The sequence below is a fragment of the Sardina pilchardus genome, chromosome 16, assembly GCF_963854185.1.
Source record: "Sardina pilchardus chromosome 16, fSarPil1.1, whole genome shotgun sequence".
Taxonomy (NCBI): Eukaryota; Metazoa; Chordata; class Actinopteri; order Clupeiformes; family Clupeidae; genus Sardina; species Sardina pilchardus.
Genome location: NC_085009.1, coordinates 11,728,197 through 11,752,604, shown reverse-complemented (window position 1 = coordinate 11,752,604; position 24,408 = coordinate 11,728,197). Strand labels below are relative to the sequence as shown.

The window sequence follows — 24,408 nt, the reverse complement described above, 5'->3', positions numbered from 1 at the left end:
CTCAAACTTTTCAGTCTACTCTTCTGAAAAAAACATGTCCACAGCACCCTCCGTATGTCTCGGTATGCCTGGTAAAGTACAGTAAACAACAATTTACTTTTTCCCAAAAGTAAAAGTAAAACAAAATGGGGAAATAAAAGTCTCAATGTGTCCATTGCTTTCCGCAAAATCCGGCACAAAAACATTCACGTTTGTGCTCAGGGGCTCATAATCAGCCCATGCAGGTTTGACACAAAAGCACACTTTTTAATAAATAAATATAAATGCCTAGAGATGCCACCCCTCAGGAGTTGTGGGGCTGTTTTCACTCCAAAGGCCCCAAGAACCTCATTGGGGTCATGGTATGAAATTGTCTGTCCGTCTGTCTGTGGCGCAACTGGTTACAGCGCCTGTGCCACATACTGGTCCAAGAACCCACAGGTACTTAGTCTGGCCAGGGTGACATCCTGATCCCACCCCATCTCTCTCTCACTCACTTCCTGTCAATCTCTAACTGTCCAATCGCATTAAAGGCAAAGATAAATGTTTTAAAAAAAATAATAAAAATTTTCTGCCAAGACATTAAACATAGGTCATGACTGGATCATCCAGCAGGTCAATGAAAGTGACTGCCATTGCCATATCTAGACCTCTGAACATACATGTAACTCGATTGAAAAGCAGTGGGGTCAGCCAGACAGAAGAATGCACAAGTGATGACCTATGGAAATCTGGATAAGTTGAGGAGATTCTGTGAAGAGGAAAATCCCCTGCTTTATATTCTTCTATTTTATGGGGTCTAATACGAGAAGACTAAGAGCTATTTTATTGGTAAAGGAAAATGCCAATCATTGCGGCACGTGTTTTTGTGCATTTTTTTAGCCTATTTATTTCTTTATCTCAGACACACGGCATACACACAGTGTTTTGAACTATGAGTTCAAACTATGAATAAGGCAGTCTATCTATACAAACAAAAGAACCAAGACTAATGGATTACTCGAGGAGAAAAAAACTTTATTAATAAGCGCATATGCTCAATACAGAAAAAAAAAAACTAAATAAAAATTCACATCAGTAGCGCCACTGCTGAGCTCCAGTGGTACAGTCACAGTATGGCTAATCTTTTCTCAAAATGGCACTTGGGGGTGGGGGTGGGGGGTCAGAGAGAGAGAGAGAGAGAGAGAGAGAGAGAGAGAGAGAGAGAGAGAGAGAGAGAGAGAGAGAGAGAGAGAGAATAACATTTGTGGATCTGACATCAACTTGTGGAGAGTGCACACTGCAATGATACAGACTTACCAGTAACGCTCTAAGTGTGGGATCTAATTAATCACCACCATCCATTGTCATCAAGTAATCTCAATCATTCTTCTAACTAACTGCATTGACAATGATCACTCTGTAAGTAAAATCTGAGACAGACAAACTTTTTAAGAGAAACTTTTCTAGAGGAAGAGAGGTAGGCAAAGTGGTAAAAAAAAAGGTAAAGAATAACCGAAAGCATAACTCGAGCTCTACGAAACAGGTAGTTCAAGAAAATAATATACATCATTAATATGAACATCACAGCACAAAAATAATTGGTTGCAGTTATACAATGCTGATTTGCAACAATTAATGGACTGACATGAAATGCTGTACATAAAAATATGCTTGTTCATCCTTGTGCAAATTAAGAGAATCAGAATTCTACCCTCACCAAAACTCAAAGGTTAATATTTTATATATTTTTTAACACACTATTTAGCCTGTGATGTACATGTTTATATAAAGAATGGTTATTTATCAAGTACTTCACAGTGAACACAGTCCAACAAATTCTAACAGGACTTTCGTTTCATCTCAATCTCAATGCCGCTGCTGAATTGTTGCATCTTTAGCTTCGGTCTTGTCCCTTTTCTCGAAATTGACAACAAAATTGGATCAAATTAGCAGACCAAAATATATCAGTTTGACAAAGCAACCTCATTATAGCACAGATTGATTACCCTGTTAAATTCCAATAACTGTTCAAAAACACTTTGCAAATGAGTAACACCGCGTTTACACTGTCTACGTCTGTCGACGGATCTCGGAATGCCTGTCTGCCTATGTATATTTGCATATACGCAATCTGATTGGCTGAGGGATCCGTCGCTGCCTGAAAAGTTGAACATTTCTCAACTTTTTTGACGGAGGCAGCAGAGCTGAAGGAACGGACGGACCCACAATACATTTCGAGTCCGCCCCATGCAAAGTCAATGAGATCCGTTGACGGACGTGGACAGTGTGAACGCGGTGTAAGGAAGCCCTCTAACGTATATGATTTACAATGTTGTGCTCATACATGATTCAGTTAATCTGCACAAGGATGCTAACATTGATGACTGTTGTAATTCCACATGTACAGTATGTTTGTATGAATATCAGATAATGAATAGTATTGGAATCAGGTACAGGACACAGGCCTAAGTTGAAAGAAAGTGTATTTACAAAAAAAATTAGAATTTTGATGAAGGGGGGGGGTCTTTAGACCTAAAAACTGATGTAAATGTAAAGCAAGTGACCTACAGATTAGGAGTGAAGGGAAGCACACATGATGTAGCAAATATAAAATTATGATAATAATAATAATAATAACAATAATAATAACAACAACCCTTTTTTCATATTTTGAGTGCTAATGATATTTGATGACAAAAATAATTGCTTAATTTTGATATTTCTTGACACCTAAGACAGTGCTTTGGGGACACAAAATAATTTCACTTTTTACAGGATTACAACTGATACATTCAGTTTTATGTTGCATTAATTTACAAAATACAAAAGGTCAAATCAGTTGAGAAGAATACAACTGCACATTATTTAATTATTTTGTTTTTCATATTGTAGAAAATGTTATATAAAATGAGTTTATCTCAATGTGTTAATTTGTCATGTAAAAAATTATATCAATGTGTCATTTGTAATCCATAAAAAAAATCAGTCTAAAAAGCCCAATGAAAACTGCCAGATATTTTTGGCTCCCTCTTATTCTCCTGGACACCATTTATCTGTTTCTGCTACATCACTGAAAAAAGCTTGTAACTTGATACAAAAATATAATCACAAAACAGACCTCAACTCTGTTGTATCACCATTTCCATAGAGCGTTTTTTGCTATTATCTTCACGACTAATTCTAGTACAACAATGTGGTCCCATGAGCTTGAGTGCCCTTCTAGCTCTCATGCTCTATTTTTTGCGTGAGGACCGTCGCAAAGGTGTAACATCAACCTTAGTCCTCTTCTTTCCCTGAGCAGCGCTATCCCTTGTTTTCTTGTTGGTTGCCTCCTGATCACTTTCCTCTTTCTGCATGGCTCTTTTGCGGCCAGGTGTTTGGATAACTGACCTTCCTCTCAAAACGATCACATCCTCCTCCTCCTCTGAGCTGCCTTCTTTCTCTCCTGCCTCCTGATCACTCTCATGCATGGCTATTTTGCGACCGGGCGTTTGGATAACTGACCTCCCTCTCAAAACTAGCACATCCTCCTCCTCCTCCTCCTCTAGTGCTTCTTCGCCTGCCTCCTGATCATTCTGCTCTTCCTGAATGACGTTTTTGCGGTGTTTGGGTGTTTCGATAACTGACTTTCCTCTCAATACCAACTCATCCTCCTCCTCCTCCTCCTCCTCCTTCTCCTCCTCCTCTTCGGGTTCTAGGGCTAAACTGATATTCACTTCATCACTCTCTGTAGCCTCAACTTGTTGTTCCTCTCTCTCCTCTTCCTCAATCTTATCCTCCACCTCTGTTGAAGCATTAATGCCTTCCTCTTTCTCCATGCTAGCTCCTGCATCCATTTTTTCCTCTTCTGCTGGGGTTTCCTCATCCCCCATTTCTTCGTCTTTGTCTTCCTGCTGGACTTCCGCAGCTGGAGCTGCTTCGGTTTCCTCTTGTTCCTCGGGGGCTCCATTTAATGCTGAGGGAGTGGACTCGACAGCTATAGTTCTACTTCTCAGACGCGTGGTTACCACAACTGGAGGAAGTTCCTCTTTGTCCACATCGCCCACCTCTTCTTTGTCTGGAGAGCTTTGTTCTTGTTTAAGCTTCTCATTCTTATCTGCAGGTTCCTCTGGTTGGTCTGTCTCTTTTGTGCAATCACTGATTGGCTCAGGGGTTTCCTTTTCTACTTCCTGAGATACAGCTTCCTCTGGTGTGGCCTCATTTGCTTCTTTAGTCATGTCGACATCACTGTCCTCTTCCTCCTCTTGTTTTCGAACACGTTTTGACTGTGTTGGTCCAGATGACTTAGCTGCTCTTCGTTTCTTCTTTGGCCTTCCTTTTGACCTCCGGCTTGGAGTTGGTGTGTCATCTGGATCTGAGCTAATCGGTGCCAATTCATCCTGTCCTTCAGGGACTGAGACCTCATCCGCTGCAACATCCTTGTCTTCTTCAGTCTGGCGCTCCATACTTTCAACCGCTGCTGCTGCCACCTCAACTGCTGGCATTTCTGGTTCCTCCACATCAACATCATCTGCTTTAGTCTCAATATCTGTCATTTCTGACGGAGGACTACTTTCATTAAGGTCCACCAAAACAACTGTGGCTTTTTGCAATTTGACGGTCTCAGACTCCTCTGGAGAACTTTCCTCAATGGAAGCTTCTTCCTCTTGTGCTGAGATGGCTTCTTTATCAACTGCGTCTTCCAGGGGTTCGGCGGCATCTGTGTTTTCAGTATTTTTCTCCTCATCCACCACTTTATCTTCTTCCAGCGCATCCTGTTTGTCAGCACCATCCTCATCCAGTCCTTCTTGACCTGTGACATCCTCCGCAATCTGCTCTGATGCAGCTGAGGCATCCGCAACAGTTTCTGCTTGTTTTTCATCTGACACTTCTTCCTCTTGCGTCACCTCATCTGCTGCCTTCTCTATGGGAAGCTCCTCAGAATCTGGAATCTCATCCTTTTCTTCTTCAGGTTCATTTTCTTCCTCAGGCTCCTCCTCTGCCTCCTCCTGCGGCACCTTTCTTGTGCTCCGTCTGGTGGATTTGCGTTTGGGTGTGGCCTTCACTGCTTTTGTTCTGCCTCTGAGGACTCTCTGAGATGTTTGTGGAGCTTCATCTTCTGAGGTCTCCTCAGCAATCCCTTCCTCCTCCTCCTCCTCCTCCTCTGCAGGTTCTGCCACAACTTTCTTACTGACCCTTCGGGATTTGCGTCTGGGAGGCTTTGGGCTTGCAACAGCTCTCCTTCTTAGGACTCTTGGGGTCATGGCTGGGCTTTCCTCTGCCTCATCTGCTCCCATATCATGATCCGATGACTCCTGTGTGGTTGTTCCCACTTCATCCTGAGAGACCTGAGAATCTGTTGCTTCTACATTTTCATCTTGATTATCCTCCTCTTCAGTCACTAAATCTGGTTGAGGTAAATCTTTAGACACATCCACTAAGACAACAGTAGCTTTCTGTAGTTTTGCCTCCTCTGTTTCCTCTTTCTGATTGTTCTCAGCTGAGGGTTGATCTGTAGTGACTTCATCTACAGTCATTTTCTCCTCTTCTAATTTGCTCTCTTTTTCCACATCATCCTGCTCTGTCCCCTCAGGAACAGTGTCTGTGGCACCTTCTTCAATTTGCTGTTCAGTAACTAGAGAGTCATTATTTTCTGGGGCCACATCTTCAGTAGGGGCCACATCAGCTGTTTCTTCTTCTTTTGGTGCCTCATCTGCTACAACCTCTGCATCTTTTTCATCTGATGAGATTTCCAACACCATCCCTTCTGCCTCTTGCTCAACAATATTTTCCTGAGGACTCTCCTCCTCATTTACAGGTTCCTCTTCTCCTGCTTTGTCTTCGGTGTTGTCTGCTGTTTCAGAAATGTCCTCACTTTGATCCTTCGATGGTAGGGGTTCCTCCTCCTTTTCCTCTGTAGTTTCTTTTGATTGTTGAATTTCATCATGCTCCTCCTCAGGTTCCTCATCTGTTTGGGCCGCCTTTTTTGTGCTCCTCCTGGTGGATTTGCGTTTGGGTGCGGCCTTCACTGCTTTGGGTCTGCCTCTGAGGGCTCTCCGAGATGTCGATGGAGCTTCATCATCTGAAGTCTCCTCAGCGGTCTCTTTCTCCTCCACCATCTGCTCTTCTGCTGGTTCTTCCACAACTTTCTTACTGACTCTTTGGGATTTGCGTTTGGGAGGTTCTGTGCTTGCAACTGCTTTCCTTCTCAGGACTCGTGTCTCCATGGCTGGGCTTTCCTCTGCTTCATCAGTTCCCTTATCATGATCTGATGACTCTTGAGTTTCCATTTCATCCTGAGAGACCTTGGAATCTGTTGCTTCTCCTTCTTCATCCTGTTTGTCTGTTTGTGGTACTGTCGTATCCATGTCTTCAGTTGTGCCCTTGTCCTCTTCAGTCTGTGGAGTCTCATCTTCACCAACTTCAACTTTCTCCTCAGCTCCTGATGTTGTGTCTGCACTTTCTGCCTCTAATTCAGGTTTAGACGATACCTTATTTACATCAACCAAGACAACAGTGGCTCTTTGCAGTTTCACCTCTGACGGTTCTGAAGGTTCATCTGTTATGACTGCATCTTCATCAGGTTGCAATTCAGGACTTGCGTCATCTTTTGGTGTCTCCTCGTCCCCTGCAACAACTGGGGGAATTTCTGAAGCTGTCTCCTCAGCTTCCTGTTCTAAACTCTCCTCTGTTTCTTTTGCCTCCTCGATGGTTTCTTGTTTGTCTTCCTCTTGTGTTTCTGCAGCTTCTGTCTCTTCCTTATCCACAGCTTCACCCTCTACTGCTTTATCAGTTTCCATCTCTGTATCAACGGTCTCATCTTCTTTCTCCAGTTGGATTTCTTCTTTGTCTTCAGTAGACTCATCTGCTGCTGCCTGGCTCTCTGCCTCAGTTGCATCAGCTGGAGTGTTTTCCTCTGCAATTTCCTGGGCACCTGAGGGTTCAGTATCCACTTCTCCAGCTTCCTTTTCCTCGGTCAGGGTTTCCAATTCAGACTCAATCTCGGCATTCTCATCTGGTTTTGCTTGTTGACTATCATTCTCTTTGTCCGCCTCTTCCTCTGTCTCAGTTGTGGGCTGGCTGTCTGTTTGGGCCGCCTTTCTTGTGCTCCGTCTGGTGGATTTGCGTTTGGGTGTGGCCTTCACTGCTTTTGTTCTGCCTCTGAGGACTCTCTGAGATGTTTGTGGAGCTTCATCATCTGAGGTCTCCTCTGCAGTTTCTTTCCCCTCCTCCATCTGCTCTTCTGCTGGTTCAGCTTTCTCATCTGCTGGAGCTGCTGGACTCTCCTCCACAGCCTTCTTCCTGCCTCTTTGTGATTTGCGTTTGGGAGTCTCTGTCCTTACTACAGCTCTCCTTCTCAGGACTCGTGTCCCCATGGCTGGGCTTTCCTCTGCTTCGTCTGCTCCCATATCTGATGACTCTTGTGTGGTTGTTCCTACTTCATCCTGAGAGACCTCTGTATCTGCAGTGTCTACAGCTGCATCCTGCTTTTCAATTTCTTCTGTCACATTTTCTGTTTCCTCATTTGCAGGTTCTTCTTCCTCAGCCTGTGGTGTCTTCTCTTCTCCTATTTCACCTTTCTCATCAGCTACAGATGTTGTTAAATCGTCATTTTCCTCATCTTTTGGTACCTCATCTTCCTCAACAATTTCTGTTGGTTTTTCATTTGGAGGAACATCTAATTCCATCTCCTCTTGCTCTGCATCCTCCTTGGACTCTGCTGTTTCCTCATTTTCAACTTTATCATGGTCATCTGAAGTCTCTTGTATTTCTGTTGCTGTTGCATCTTCCTCAACAATCTTTTCAGGTTCCAACACTTTCTCAAGTTGGATTTCTTCTTTGTCTTCAGTAGATTCATCTGCTGCTGCCTGGCTCTCTGCCTCTGTTGCATCAGCTGGAGTGTTTTCCTCTGCAACTTCCTGGGCACCTGAGGGTATGATATCCACTTCTCCAGCTTCCTTTTCCTCAGCCAGGGTTGCCAATTCAGAGTCTATCTCAGCATTCTCATCTGCTTTTGGTTGCTGGCTATCATCCTCTTTATCAGCTTCTTCCTCTGCCTCAGTTGTGGGCTGGCTGTCTGTTCGGGCCGCCTTTCTTGTGCTCCGTCTGGTGGATTTGCGTTTGGGTGTGGCCTTCACAGCTTTTGTTCTGCCTCTGAGGACTCTCTGAGATGTTTGTGGAGCTTCATCATCTGAGGTCTCCTCTGCAGTTTCTTTTCCCTCCTCCATCTGCTCTTCTGCTGATTCAGCTTTCTCATCTGCTGGAGCTGCTGGACTCTCATCCACAGCCTTCTTCCTGCCTCTTTGTGATTTGCGTTTGGGAGTCTCTGTGCTTACTACAGCTCTCCTTCTCAGGACTCGTGTCCCTGTGGCCGGGCTTTCCTCTGCTTCATCTGCTTCCGTGTCATGATCTGATGACTCTTGTGTGGTTGTTCCCACTTCATCCAGAGACACCTGAGAATCTGTTGCTTCTACATTTTCATCCTGTTTGTCTGTTTGTGGTACTGTCGTATCCATGTCTTCAGTTGTGTCCTTGTCCTCTTCAGTCTGTGGAGTCTCATCTTCACCAGCTTCAACTTTCTCCTCAACTCCTGATGTTGTGTCTGCACTTTCTGCCTCTAATTCAGGTTTAGACGATACCTCATTCACATCAACCAAGACAACAGTGGCTCTTTGCAGTTTCACCTCTTCAATCTCTTCTGTCTGCTTGTCTGCTACTGAAGGTTCTTCTGTTATGACTGCATCTTCATCAGGTTGCAATTCAGGACTTGCGTCATCTTTTGGTGTCTCCTCGTCCCCTGCAACAACTGGGGGAATTTCTGAAGCTGTCTCCTCAGCTTCCTGTTCTAAACTCTCCTCTGTTTCTTTTGCCTCCTCGATGGTTTCTTGCTTATTAACTTCCTCTTGTGTTTCTGCAGCTTCTGTCTCTTCCTCATCCACAGCTTCGCCCTCAATTGCTTTATCAGTTTCCATCTCTGTATCAACTGTCTCATCTTCTTTCTCAAGTTGGATTTCTTCTTTGTCTACAGTAGACTCATCTGCTGCTGCCTGGCTCTCTGCCTCTGTTGCATCAGCTGCAGTGTTTTCCTCTGCAATTTCCTGGGCACCTGAGGGTTCGGCATCCACTTCTCCAGCTTCCTTTTCCTCGGTCAGGGTTTCCAATTCAGACTCTATCTCGGCATTCTCATCTGCTTTTGGTTGCTGACGATCATCCTCTTCATCAGCTTCTTCCTCTGCCTCAGTTGTGGGCTGGCTGTCTGTTTGGGACACCTTTCTCGTGCTCCGTCTGGTGGATTTGCGCTTGGGTGTGGCCTTCACGGCTTTTGTTCTGCCTCTGAGGACTCTCTGAGATGTTTGTGGAGCTTCATCTTCTGAGGTCTCCTCTGCAGTTTCTTTCCCCTCCACCATCTGCTCTTCTGCTGGTTCAGCTTTCTCATCCGCTGAAGCTGCTGGAGCTGCTGGACTCTCCTCCACAGCCTTCTTTCTACCTCTTTGTGATTTGCGTTTGGGAGTCTCTGTGCTTACTACAGCTCTCCTTCTCAGGACTCGTGTCCCTGTGGCTGGGCTTTCCTCTGCTTCGTCTGCTCCCATATCTGATGACTCTTGTGTGGTTGTTCCCACTTCATCCTGAGACACCTGAGAATCTGTTGCTTCTACATTTTCATCCTGTTTGTCTGGTTGTGGTACTGTCGTATCCATGTCTTCAGTTGTGTCCTTGTCCTCTTCAGTCTGTGGAGTCTCATCTTCACCAGCTTCAACTTTCTCCTCAGCTCCTGATGTTGTGTCTGCACTTTCTGCCTCTAATTCAGGTTTAGACGATACCTCATTCACATCAACCAAGACAACAGTGGCTCTTTGCAGTTTCACCTCTTCTGTCTGCTTGTCTGCTACTGAAGGTTCTTCTGTTATGACTGTGTCTTCATCAGTTTGCAGTTCAGGACTTGCTTCATCTTTTGGTGTCTCTTCGTCCCCTGCAACAACTGGGGGAATTTCTGAAGCGGTCTCCTCAGCTTCCTGTTCTAAACTCTCCTCTGTTTCTTTTGCCTCGTCGATGGTTTCTTGCTTATCTTCCTCTTGTGCTTCTGCAGCTTCTGTCTCTTCCTCATCCACAGCTTCGCCCTCAATTGCTTTATCAGTTTCCATCTCTGTATCAACTGTCTCATCTTCTTTCTCCAGTTGGATTTCTTCTTTGTCTACAGTAGACTCATCTGCTGCTGCCTGGCTCTCTGCCTCTGTTGCATCAGCTGGAGTGTTTTCCTCTACAACTTCTACAGCTTCCTTTCCCTCGGTCAGGGTTTCCAATTCAGACTCAATCTCGGCATTCTCATCTGGTTTTGCTTGTTGACTATCATTCTCTTTATCAGCTTCTTCCTCTGCCTCAGTTGTGGGCTGGCTGTCTGTTTGGGCCGCCTTTCTCGTGCTCCGTCTGGTGGATTTGCGTTTGGGTGTGGCCTTCACGGCTTTTGTTCTGCCTCTGAGGACTCTCTGAGATGTTTGTGGAGCTTCATCATCTGAGGTCTCCTCTGCAGTTTCTTTCCCCTCCTCCATCTGCTCTTCTGCTGGTTCAGCTTTCTCATCTGCTGGAACTGCTGGACTCTCCTCCACAGCCTTCTTTCTGCCTCTTTGTGATTTGCGTTTGGGAGTCTCTGTACTTACTACAGCTCTCCTTCTCAGGACTCGTGTCCCCGTGGCCGGGCTTTCCTCTGCTTCGTCTGCTCCCATATCTGATGACTCTTGTGTGGTTGTTCCCACAGCTCTACTTCTCAAGACTCGCCTCTCGATGGTTGTGCTTCCCTCTGTATTATCCTCAGCATCTTCATCTGATTGTGCATCATCTTGTGTTTTTTGTGGAGCTGTCTTTGTGCTACTGTTCCCTGTCTCTACACTGACCTGAGTGTGTGTGTCTTCCTCTGCTGTATGTGTCCCAGCCTCTGCACTTTCTAAAGTTTCAGATTTCTTGTCAGGGATCACAACCTCCTCCTCATCTACCTCTGATGTCATTTTGACATCTTCGACCACTGTTAACTGGGGCACATCGCTCACATCGGCTGTAAGAGTGCTAATTACCTGTGAGCTCTCCTCTCCCTCATCTTCCCTTTGCACCTCCTCAACAGGTGATTTACGGGAACTATACTCTTCTTCGGGGTCATTCGATCCTGTAGTTGTCGCTTCCTCACTAGCAGGAATTTCCAAAGCAGGCTCTACAGTGTCAATAGTAGAGACCTGTTCTGGAGAGAAACTCAGTTGTTCTGTGGTTTCCATCGGAGTGTCAGTGTTCTCATGTCCATCCTTGTCAATCACTGTGGCGGTAACATCTGACGCCTGTGAAAATATTGGCAAAACCATAAAATAAGATTTTACAGTCTCTTCATTGCTTTCCTTCAAAACAGTTTGACGGCATTACACTGCATATCCTTTTCCTTTTGCAATTTATAGTTTGCACAGTGCACTTGCACTAGTGTTTCTCAGGGAAAAACACTTACTGTAGATTTCCACCTCGACAAACCATCTCTAGAGTTTATGCTGCTAATCATGTCTAAGCTAATGATAAAGGATGCTTCATGTAGATAAGAAAGTGGCTCCAACTGTCAAAACTCCAAAGTGTATGTCATACAATATGTTTCCATGATGCAAAAAGGAGAAAGATGTAAAATGATTTTTGTACCTGTGTCTCATTGACATCAGACTCATCCAGGTCAAGTTTTTTCTCAACCACTGTGGACACCACATCTTCGGCCTCCACATCTCCAGCCTCCATATCTTCCTCTCCCTCATCTTCCTTCTGTTCCTCATCCGCTGTCTCCTCCACAGGTGTTTCATTACCTGCTTCAATTTTTTCCACCCTACACACATAATCAAATGATGAAAACATACTCATTGCCTTGTTCTGATGAGGAAATTGCTATTGGCCGGGTTTCCTAGATTCGTTAAGAAGCTCTTAAGTGCTAAGAACTTCTTAGGAGCGCTTCTTAACGAATCTGGGAAACCCGACCAATAACAGTCTTTATTGTGGGGTAATTATGACATACCTTATGACTTTCTCTGCAAGGCTCTCATCCACCACCTCAGTACTCTCCTCTCTCAGCCTCTTACGCCTCAGCTGGCTGCTCTTGCTGCGTGAAACCACAGGCGTCTCTTCAACCTCTGGAAAATGTCAAACGAATTCATGGAGGTGTTTAATGCTTCATTAAATCACACCAAACATTTGTGAAATTCCAAATGAATTCATGGAGGTGTTTAATGCTTCATCAAATCACACCAAACATTTGTGAAATTTCAAAATGCACCGATGGTTTCAAAGACTCGAAAAAAGTACCTTTGGTTATGTGAATATGTGTGTCCACCTGCACGACTTTTTCCTAAGAGCAACACAGACATTGGATGGGGTAAGACCTCACACAAATAAAAGAAAGTAGATGTCCGCACACTGGAGACTCTAAAACCGACAAGGTTTATTTAAAACCACATGCAACGTTTCGACCCACCAGGGTCTTCTTCAGGCAGGTGTCCTGCACCTGGCCCCAGTGAGGTGGGATGAACATGCACCTACTTAAACTAAAGACCTCACACAAACAATTATTTCTTAAGGTAAAGGCTGTTGAAAAAGAGAAAAGAGAAAAAGAAAAAAAACCTACCACAACTTCCACGGTGTACTCAACAGTCTCGTGCACCTTGGTCAGCACGTCCTCCATGGACGCATCAAGGCCGAGAGACCTCCGGCCCTTAAGGCCCATCTCCTGAATCTTACTGGCAATCTGTGTCCTCTGGAACGGGCCTCCGACACTCTCAACTTCCCACAGCAGACCCGTGTCTGCTGGATAGGTGCTAAGATATTTGCCACAAACTGGAAAAGGAAATATACACAAGTCAGACAAAACAGAGTTTCCTGTTTTTAATGTTTAAGACATTTGAATATTAATTTGAGATTGGCTACATTGTAAATGTATTTGCAAGTCTTAGTTTTTACTGTCAAGTCCTTACAGTGACTGATCATTACCTTTATACATGGCGGCTGAAAGAGGGTATTTCAAGCCTAAACAATCATTCTTGAAAGAGTCCACAAAGTCTTCCAGTATCTGAAGTCCGTGTCCATTACCACGATGACATTTTCGGACAAACATAGAATCCAAGACAGGAAGCTGATAACGTTGTGTCAGGAAGCTGCTACATAAACTGCCTATAGAATAAACATATGGAAGAGAATGATCCCAAATGCACAGGACTGTAAGTACAGCATGAGAGATCCTGATAGGATATCCTAAACATGGAAGAGATAATGATGACATACCCTCTGGCTTCACTGAGTAGAAACCGATGGCTTCTCCATTCTTCCAAATGATTTTGGCAAAGTCGTTTTCACCGTGACAGAGAAACGGCACCTCATCCTTGCTCATCTCCGTCGCTCTGTAAACAATGCGGTTGAGAACATAGAGCGCCACTCTCTCCCCGACACTTCCCACCTAAAAGCCGAAAAGCAGACAAATAAAATGCAAATAAAATTATTTCCAGAAAACATATTTTCGAGACAGCTGAACACAAGTTGCAAAGCTGCAGCATCACTGTCGAAATCGGAGATACATTTCACTATCACACTGCATTTTAATTTATCACAGAGTTACTGTGAAGAGGGTACAGCAGGGTATTTTCAATCCTGCTATTATCTGACTATATTGTTTCTTAATTAACATTCTCAGAGTATCACAGACTAGAAAATCGACAAAGTAAGAAATAGTTAATCAGAAATAATATCTATGCAAATTAGAAGGTTAACAATGCTGTGAACTAAACTTATGGAGTTGAAAAGTTCATAGGTTAAAGGTTAATTGAGTATTGAGTTTCTCTCCCTCTTGAATGATGAACAGAGGTCAAGTCAGAAAAGGGAAATGTTTCAACCAGTATTCTGTTGATGGAAATTGGCTTGATACTTCCCAGCAGCAATCCACAAACTTGTTCAAATGCTTCTTAATAATTAATTCGCATAAATACACATTCTATTGCATGTGCTATGAAAGTAGATGATCAGTAGTCTAAGTAGCCAAGGACTACCTGATGATTACATACATAATCATCTAGTCTTCATCATGATGGCTCTCAAAAAGTACCCAGTGACCTATACTGTATGGAACAATATAACTTCTGGCAAGCAAATAAAACTACACAACGTATTGCTGGACTGCAAACCATCTTGAATTTCCCCTTGGGGATCAATAAAGTATCTATCTATCTATCTATCTATCTATATATATCTATCTATCTATCTATCTATCTATCTGTGACGATAAAGGATTTAAAGCAGCTGCAAATCTGGCTGAGTACCTCGAGGATCCCTTCCCGTGAGGCATCTGATGTTTTAAGGACATCCTCCACGGGCCACCACTGTCCCTGCAGGTACAGGCCGACAGCTGGAGGAGGAGGGAGCAGGAGAAGAGACAGAAGACAAGATGGTGAACAGGAGAATGCACATGGAGGTATCCTTTATGTCAAAACGTGATGCAGTCACGTGATGGGTGCAACACAGAGTAGTTGGATTGCCAGACTTGCCCGACAACATAATATATCATTTCATTTTTTTTTTGTTACCTGTAAATGGATCTTCAAGTGTAAACAGGGCAAGGATCTTGTGTTTGACATCTGTCCCATGGAGAGGAACGAAGCTCACATTGCAGAGGCCTATTTCAACCTACCCAACCAAAAACAAAAACCAAATGAACAGGGTTTCACAAGTGACTTCTTGTGGCAATTGTGCGTGAATGATTTATGAAAGACAGAGTCATTAAAGTGACATTTGGAATGTGATTTTGCTTGTATGATTTGATTTTGCATGAATGATTTTACTATAGCCTATGTTAACTCTGCATCCCTTCCAAACTCTAATAACTGACTATCACACGCACATCAATGTATCTATCTAAACATCTGTATTAAATTGGTGTAAGTACGTACCTTTTTGGAATTGGGCAAGTTGAGGTATTCAGGTGGTTCAGTGCTCCGGTAGAGCAATTTTGACATATAGTCTTTGGAACTCTGCTCCAGGGATTCATAGTCCACTGTGGTGAGAATATCCACAGGGAACGCCATCCCTACAAACAAGAACGGAAAAACATAAGTGTCCGTCACACATTTCACAACAAGACATCACTTCTATAAAATGACACTTCATAGAAAATACCTTTAATCTAACAATAAATCTAAAATAATAAATCCGGGGTGCACAGAACGGAGTCGCTGGCAGTTCTGACACTTGAGAATCAACCACACACACACGAGTAAGTGATTCCCCTTAATGCCCCATGCACCTGAATCTCTTTTTCAACTCTTTCTTGACTAGATTGGATTGATAGACTGAGAGTTGATTAAGTTAAGGGGATTATAAAGTCACATCCTAATCAATGTGTGAAAGAAGACACTAGCCTCTCTATCTAAAGAGACAACACTGCATTGGTTTCTAAAATGCATTAGTAGAACAACAAATACAACTGAATGATAATGAATGGCAAAGGAAAAATGCTAAAGACAGGATAACACACAAACACAAACTACAGCAACCGAGGGGCAGAGTCTCCAGTGACATGTTTTGGCTCGGGGAGTATCATTACCGCTTGTCGTAATGATTTATTGATATGCCGCCTATGGCCTGTACCGGTGCCATGTGTTTATGTGCTTCAGCTAAGGGTCAGAAAATGTCATGCCAGCGCTTGCTCTCTAGATCACAGACTGAATGCATATAAACAGACCAGCTAAGGAAGTGGCTGTGCCTACACACACAACAATTCGATATACCACCTGAGTGTTGTTGTTTAAAACTCTCACCACCTCAAGTGAAGTAGGCCTATAGGTGTGTGATATATACGACAGACACGTTTACAGCTCGCTATATCATGACATGAGCAGGCTGAGCTAGGCAGAGCTTATCAGGAAACAATACGGCAGATGAACCGCACTGGGCCCCCAGCTGTCTGGTGTCCAGCCCAGCGTTTTGGGGTTTCCACTGGAGCCGTGCCAGCAGGACCACAGTCTCGGCAAAAACCACAGAAACCTCATAAGTTTCTCCGCCACACACAATAATTCTCACTTGTGTGTGTGTGTGTGTTTCTCGCACGACTCAAGACACATGACAGTTCGCTGGCTGACATGTGTGCCTCCGCACGTACAGTATAGGTAGGTGTGTCTCCCGGAGGGTTTCCTTATTTTTGAGGATGCTGAGCTTCCCTGGCAGCCATTTCACATGTGCTCATCCCTATCGTCTGACGATCAATATTTTCTCATATGTCCATGAGCTAATGATCTATCATTTCTATAATTCAAAGCAGACTTTACAGACTTTTTTCCTCTCATGCATTGCTTACTTCTTAATCAAGTCATTATGCATTTGTTTAATAATTCATGGGGAACACAGACATACAAAACACTCATAACAATATTTTAATTAACGTTTTGAAACGTTGGAGGAAGATTATGTAGGGTAAAAGGAGTCCCATGAACATGTCACATGTATCGAATGCTTATTGATCTTGACACATTCTTCCATTTAAGCAAGCACATAAAGAGATAGAATTCACTAGACACCAAATCACAAAATGCCTTCAACTGATCTCTCAATTGTGTGTTCTACCAATGCAAATTAAATGTAATGCAAAACCAATGAAGACATTTTTTCAAAAGACTTTGGTGGTCACCAAACGCGCCAAAAGCCAGCAGATCACCATACAAATCATATATGAATAGTAGGAGCCATTCAACAGGAACCCACCCTGTGCCCCACCCCCTGCAATGTATACAGACTGGCATTCTTTCAAGTCACTCAGCACAACTGCTTGCTATACGTTTCAACAGTCACAGTCCATATAAGGCAGCACAGGAAGTATAGGGTTAAAGCATTCCTGCTCCGAGAATGTATAGAGCTGGGAGGGGCCATATATAAACTGCTCTGACAGCCAGAGAGTCTCTGAGCACACCACAAACAAACATGGCTTTTGTTCCCCAGGGTAAGATCCAAGTAGCCTAATGCCCTGACAAGAACCTAAGTTTCTATTCCTGAGACCTGTGGTAGTGTTTAGGGGAAATACAAACATTCAATTCTTGGCAGGCAGTTCATACAGAAATTCATACAATGGGGAGAGTCTAGTAACAGAAGCCAAAATAGAGTGAATTAATACTTCAGTAAGCATGTTGTGAAGGCATAAATGGAGTCAAACATGGTCGTGTGTTCTGACACAGGTGGCTTGCGTTATTAAGAGCCAGACCATAACTCCAGCAATTAACACTTTTTAAGTAAATGCTTCTATTGTCAGAGGGAGGAACCACTCAAAAACAGAAAGACTAGGCTACTTTGTGTTTCTGTGGAGGACGAGAGAGAGAGAGAGAGAGAGAGAGAGAGAGAGAGAGAGAGAGAGAGAGAGAGAGAGAGAAGGGGGAGTGTATGGTTGTTTGTGTGTATTCATCTACAGTATGAGCACTCGCTGAAAAACCAGCTGAACACCACTCCCCTCTCTGCGCCCCCCTCAGGGCATGGCGGGCCGAATACCAGAGCGCTGTGCACAATTACGCAGCAAATACATGGACACCGCACTGAGTGAACCAGAATTCTCAACTCAACACTGGGCGGGAGACTCCAGTTTGCCTCATTTTCAAAAAATATGAAAAAAAAAAAAAAAAACCCTACTGACTACTAGATAAAGGCAGCTTGAATAAGTGTGTATGGGGGGGAAGAGCTTACTTTAAATCCACAGTAGACATTGTGGTGGATTATTTATTTATTTAGTTTTTTTGCTGATTATGCACTTCGCGGATTGTTATGAACTCCATGAAGTTTGCGCAGAAATCAGCAGCCAACAACTTATTGCGCTGTTTTTGTTTCCTGCAAGGATTGTAGGCGCAACAGCTGCCGCAATCAGGTAGATAGCTTAATTAAACTTCAAAATGGTCAACACAATACTTAACACATGGAATTTCTCATTTTAATCAACACTCAACATGCTGCGCCATAAGAGTACACAATGTTCCATACCACTTGCTGGTGGCTGGGACCAAGAACTTCATGAAGTTTACACAGTAATGAATAAAGTTGAATTTAATAATGTTTAATCTTTTCATTTTTGCAAAACATAGCTACTTGCCTACAAAAGGAATAAGAGCGTCGATTAATTGAGCGTCCTCTTTCCCCATATAGCCTACAGTCCACATGATTCTTTCAACGTCTCTACAATGCCCAAATACACTGCACGCACAAAGTACACAATGTTCAACACCAAATAAATCGCGATGACAATAAAGTTCGAGCTACAACGTTTCACAGTCTCATACTGGATAGCAGCACAATCCACTCACAACAAAATAAAGATGCAGAAAGACTTCAATCGCTAGAATTATTTCAGTAAACGCATGTACATGCCTTCGCGTGGCTATACGTGCGGTTAAACATGCCCATTCTATATGTTCAGAGTTAGAAAGATTCACATGGGCATATCACGGGTACGTGTGACAAACCCCTAGTAAAGTTAAGATCGAACTGCGTGACTGACACAGCGTTTAGTCGAACCTATTCACACGATTTTTGCGCTACAGACTCTGCGAACACGGGACATTTTCTCTTTATTGCCTTCTGAGCCCTCCTAGATAAAACTGCTTTCACACAGACAGCAGCACATCCCTTAGCCTACACTTAACATCCAAAGTAAAACAATACATTAAAAATACGACTTCAGATCAGAAAAACAGAACGGAATGTTTAAATGGCTCTAGGCTTGGACAAAACCAGGGCAATCCCTCTGCGTGGAGTGAGGCAGCCATTCTCTGAACAAAGGTGGGAGTGCTCCCTCCACACCGCCACGCTGCAAGAGGGAATCCAGGCAGCGACAACTACAGACGCCAATCAAAACATTAAAATACCACAGACGCACTGCAAATTTATAATTGTATTTCCAGCGCACATCAGCATGAAGATAAGCTACGACCTACATTCATGCGAATATAAAACTTTCAGATCGATAGCCCATTGCATTTTGTAGCACTCTGAAATCATTGTTGTAGCTTGCTACTTTGTTTTCTTTAGTCGACAGTGCCACACAGTCGTATCCTTGTGCACAATATGATTTTAAAAAGATATATATAATGCACAAAATTGTAAAGGTACGTAGGCTACAAAGAGGTACAGGGCTAGGGTCCGAATGAATTAATTGGCAGATATTTCAGGATAACAGCACACTCTCCAGTCTTGACTAACATTTCATGTTATCTATGCAAAAAGTACAAATTGAATGGTATGTTTTTATCACAGCAATGCCGTTCACACTGTCACGTCTTCCTCTTTTATATTTAGAAGCAGTAAACCCTATGAACTTCAGAGCATGGAGCGAATGGATTAGTAAACAAACTCTAATCCCGTGTATTGGTGATGCAGCTCTCTCTTGTCGCGCGCCATTACGCTGTTCTCATTCGACGGACACAAGTTTACAAAAATTATATGCATATACGTGTGCCAAAAAAAATAATGCCTGAAAGAGTTTTTGTACATACCTTTTTGCCGCTGGAGTCAATAACTCAGCTCAAGTTCACAATCGTTCAAAATGTCCGTATTTTGAATTCCACTGTTACGGTAGTATTGCGTACCGTCGCTCTCACTACAAGCTGTGACGCACGCCCCCGTCGTGCAGCAGTGGCCAACTGAACAGCGCGCGCAAAGATATTGCATAATATTCATCATAGGCCTATCCACATTTACATTCACATTTCACATTCAAAATAATGGGGGGAAATTCACCAGATACATTTTAGCTCATTTTAATGCCAACTGAAAACTCATCATAGCCTACAGGGATTTTATTTTGGTTTAAACCTTTGTTTGAATTCTTGGTATTGTTTTCTCTGCTGTCGACTGGAGCGGGAACTTTACAATGCGTGGTAGTTAGTAGGGAGGGCACACATACCAGATCATATCTAACACACTATACATACGTGTCTGCCCTTATACGTCTGAGATAAGCAAGTGCTATCAGAACAGCTCATGTCCAGGTCAAAGAGGAGCATCACATCAACTGCATCAAAACTGATAATAAAGGGAGGATAGGCTACTCCCATGCAGGAACATCTATAGGTGGGTAGAGTTGGCATTGAGTGTATAGTTGCAGGCGTAGCAGCCACTGGTATTGTGGAGAATTGTTGCCATGTTGAAACTAAAGAGTTTACTCCACATTGTAACATGGACGTGGATGTCCCACTCTCAGATGGGACTTTAAAAGACAGTGTACAGTCTGTTATGACTGCTAATATGTTTTCACTAACTTCTGATTAAGTTCCCTTTACAGTTGAGAGCACCAAAGGAAACGGTTGCAGCTTTGATACTAGCTTTCACATGAGTGTCAGGGTAATGAAAAGGCATGTCATACAAGGATTGACGCTTTATTGCGTTCTGGGTCACCTGTAGCAGACCAACCAGAGTCAGTGACGAGGCTGAGAATATCCAACATTTCAAAGTAATACAAAAAAAAAACATAGTAGGCCTACAGGAGGGGAGTTTACGAATGGGATAAATGCAGAGATCAAATTTCCCTCACAGGATCAAAAGAGCATCTGTACTATACTATTTCCCCTTGGGGATCAATAAAGTATCTATCTATCTATCTATCTATCTATCTATCTATCTATCTATCTATCTATCTACTACTGTCTCTCTATCTATCCACCTTTCCAGTGTGTCGGCCCGCCAGCTATGTGTGCAGCTCACTCATCCATAAGCTCATGATCTGATCTGTCGCAAATTATAGCCAATGAGGTGTAACTGGACACATTCCATTAATTTAGCGGATGTGCCTGAGGTAGAGAGAGCGAGTATTGGGGGTGTGTTCTCATTCAAAGAGAACAATAACAAAATAGCTGAGAATCTGGTACCAATGAGTACTGCGTGACTTAATATGCATATTTGTCGACTTTGTATTCTACATGTCAAAGAAAGACAAAGAAAACGTTTTTGAGGGGAAAGGCGTAGGTACAAGAGCCTCAGGTATAGGGTGTTTACAAGATGGGTTTAGGTCTGACTAGACTAGACATGTAACTAGACAGCTGTGATAGTGAAATAAACATAATTCCCAAAGAATGAATAGGATGAAATTCGGTTTGGTTTGGTAGTCATGGCCTACTGTACATCAAACCAGGACCACAAGACATATGAAAGCAGGGCATCAAAGCCCTCCCATTAAAGACGGTGTTTGTACAGAGATGGGTGTAAAACAGGAAGCCCTCTACAGCCACATGATGCGGTTTGGAGTACCAGAGGCAGCACTCTGAACATAATGTTCCTGATTGACAGCATGCAGAAGTGCGTGTGTTTGTGTGTGTGTGTGTGTGTGTGTGTGTGTGTGTGTGTGTGTGTGTGTGTGTGTGTGTGTGTGTGTGTGTGTGTGTGTGTGTGTGTGTGTGTGTGCGTGTGTTTGTGTGTCCGTGTGTGTTTGTGTAGCATGTGTGTGTGACGGCGAGGGGGGGTTGAAGTTACCTTTTAGAAAGCATCTGTGTTTTGAAACATCCCCACGGGCCATTTGATTTTTGTTATGCACTCTTTAAATGAAAGAGTGGTCCTTTATCTGGACAAGTTGTGCTGTTTTCAACACAAGTTGTGTTATTGTCAACACATATTGTGTAGCAAATAAAAAAAGGAAACAACACAAACTGTGTTGTCCCTATCTGGACACAGAGATGTCTTAAAAAAAAACACAAAGTTGTGCTGTTTTCAACACATTTGTTTTAAGAGTGTGTTGGAAGGGAAGATGTTAATTTCTTGTTACTTGCTGTCTGACAATGGACGGCATATGTATTGTTTTGCAGATAAGATGGCCAGAGCTTATCATCAACGGCTGTTACTTTTGAGACGTTCCTCCATCTGAACTTGTTAACTTGTTAAAAGGCCCCCGTTCTGCAGCTACTACCCTCATAACAAGACAACTTGCGTTGTTTTTAACGCATCTCTGTGTCCAGATAGGGACAACAAAGTTTGTGCTGTTTCCCTTTTGTATTTGTTACACAATGTGTTGAAAATAACACAACTTGCGTTGAAAACAACACGACTTGCATTGTTTTTTTTTTTTTTTAACACATCTGTGTCCAGATAGGGACGCCGCATTCATTTTAAGACTGAACCATGCTGCATGTGAAACACAACAGCACATATTAACACTCCCAAAAGCATCACAGCTAGAAAACACAATAGTTAACAGCTTATCAAGAATGAGCCATCAATAAATTAATGGTTCTTGCTTAAGATACTGTTTCACGTCAGATTTTTAGCTGTTTTCAATTAGTGGACTGGCCGCTCAGGAGAAATATGCGGTATTGCTTGTGATTCTAAACACATTTCCGAAAACAATAAACCTCTTTGAGATCACTCCACTTATTTATACCCCTTCATGGGACCATAGCCATATGGTTCCATTTTCCAGATCTTCGTCACGTTTTGGGCCCATGCAGTGAAATTAGAGGCAGACTTGTGCTTCTTAAATATCAGAATACAGTTCGATAATAACTGCTGATGGAGTTTCCCTCCTTGCAGTCGAGAAGGGAAACTGTTACAGCTTAAGATGGCAGCAACTGTGAGGAAGTTCAATTCTTTTCTCTGTCATTCAACTGTCATGCGTCAAGTAGCCAATGGCCCATTCCTGAAATGCAAGGAATTATTATATGACAGTAGGAAAGAATATGATCTTTATTTACAGTACCAATCTATTCTTCAATATAATCCATGCAACACATATTTGACATCATGTGATATTTGTTGGAAAACTGCTACCATTTACAAAGTCTTTAATAGTGCAACACTTTACCATCTTGTTTTGAGGCATCTTCCAGCTTTTGAAAGATGTGTCCCATGTTATTGTCTTTAAAATATGTCTTCTCTACATTATAATCACACTCTATCCATCCATCCATCCATCTATCTGCTGTATCTATCTATCTATCTATCTATCTATCTATCTATCTATCCATCTACTGTATCTATCCATCTCTATGGCACCTAACCCCTAACTGGTCCCCGAGCGCTGCTGTAGCAGGCAGCTCACAGCTCCGGGTTAGTGTGTGCTTCACCTGACTGTGTGTTCACGGTGTGCTCTGTGTGTTTCACTAATTCACGAGTGGGATAAATACAGAGACCAAATTTCCCTCACAGTATCAAAAGTAGTACTACTACCATCTATCTATATATTCCTCTCTGCCGACTATGTGTGAAGCACGTATACAGTACATCCATAAGCCCGTGACCTGATCTTCGCAAATATAGCCGAGGTGTTTCTGTCACACACCATCTAGCTGGGTGAAACCTTCCTGAGCTCTCCCCTTAATGAGATCAGAGCTGGCCTGGCAATGGCGCTGGGGCTGTTTCTACAAGGCTGCTCATCCAGGCCTAATAAATCCCATTCATTGTTTAAAGCCTGGTTGGTTGTCCTCCGGCTAAGGCAGGCTTTGTGTCCCCCTGACTAGTGTTGTGACATGTGTGGGCTGAGTAAAAAGGTTTCATATGAGTCGAAGCTCGGCTGTTTTAGTCTTTCTGGGAGGAAAAAACACGCATTCAGGGTACGGCCTGTAAAACTCCTGCTGTTTTGTTCTCGGATGCCAGAGCGAAATGTGTTAGAAGGGCAACTGTCGCTTTCTCCCCCCCCCCTTATAACCTCCTTACTTCTGCTCACACCTGCATGAACAGCCACAGCGGGCTGCCCTGAGAGAGACTGTTTGGTAGAGTATGGTACCTTTGGATGTACAGTGCTTCATGCATCACTTTTGGGGCAAAAATCTATCTCCTACATATCACTCCTGAGGTCAGCGGCTTCCTCCACAGTGATGAAACGCTCCCTCTCCTGTAGCCCTCCTACAACACTCTCATCCATGTTTCATGACATTTTGACAGAAACTGCAGGACTACTGAGGCATCAGTAAGACGCATCATTTCCAGCTCAGCGCTCAACGCAGCGCATCTGTGGTCGGAGGCAATATGGCGGTCCCTATCGGGTAAAAAGGATGGTTGATTTTATCAACAAACCGGCATAAAAGTTAACTTTGGTCTGATGTTTGCTGCACCACTAATTCTGATACTATAAAGTTTAAATCCAAGTAAACCTGTCTACAAAACATCCACATCACACGGTCAGAGAGACAGATAAATCTGTTCTCAGCGCAAAGGTAACAGCTGGATCGCCACTGGCTGGCTGCACTGGATTGAACTTTTGGGCCTCCACTGTCATCCTCAAGGCAGCGCTGCCACTGTTGACTACAAAGCACATTACTCTAACCCTTGACTAACCTTAGCTACTTCCAGGCAGCGCTGCCATAAAGTTGAAGGTGGGGGCCCAAAAGACCATAAATAACTGACTGCCAGCAGAAACACCATGTAACTTTGGTCTGATGTTGTTCACTTGTATTCACTCAGTCACCCGTTTCTGATAAAATATACTTTAAACCCAAGTAAATAAATCTAAAAACGTCCACATCA

General features: G+C 43.2%; 2 protein-coding genes across 2 annotated transcripts; both read right to left on the bottom strand.

Moving 5' to 3' along the window:
• Positions 1-981: 981 nt before the first annotated feature.
• On the bottom strand, positions 982-19,569 carry LOC134059848 (soluble lamin-associated protein of 75 kDa-like). Its single transcript, XM_062516371.1, has 12 exons — positions 19,455-19,569; positions 14,883-15,019; positions 14,520-14,619; positions 14,256-14,341; positions 13,228-13,399; positions 12,937-13,116; positions 12,575-12,783; positions 12,256-12,298; positions 11,969-12,083; positions 11,605-11,782; positions 11,007-11,261; positions 982-1,878 (listed from the first exon to the last, which is right to left on the bottom strand). The coding sequence occupies exons 2-12, from the start codon at positions 15,015-15,017 to the stop codon at positions 1,828-1,830; spliced, it is 1,524 nt and encodes a 507-aa protein (XP_062372355.1). The 5' UTR covers positions 15,018-15,019; positions 19,455-19,569; the 3' UTR covers positions 982-1,827.
• LOC134059847 (titin homolog) lies at positions 1,872-10,955 on the bottom strand. Its single transcript, XM_062516370.1, has one exon. The coding sequence runs from the start codon at positions 10,938-10,940 to the stop codon at positions 3,195-3,197; it is 7,746 nt and encodes a 2,581-aa protein (XP_062372354.1). The 5' UTR covers positions 10,941-10,955; the 3' UTR covers positions 1,872-3,194.
• Positions 19,570-24,408: the final 4,839 nt, after the last annotated feature.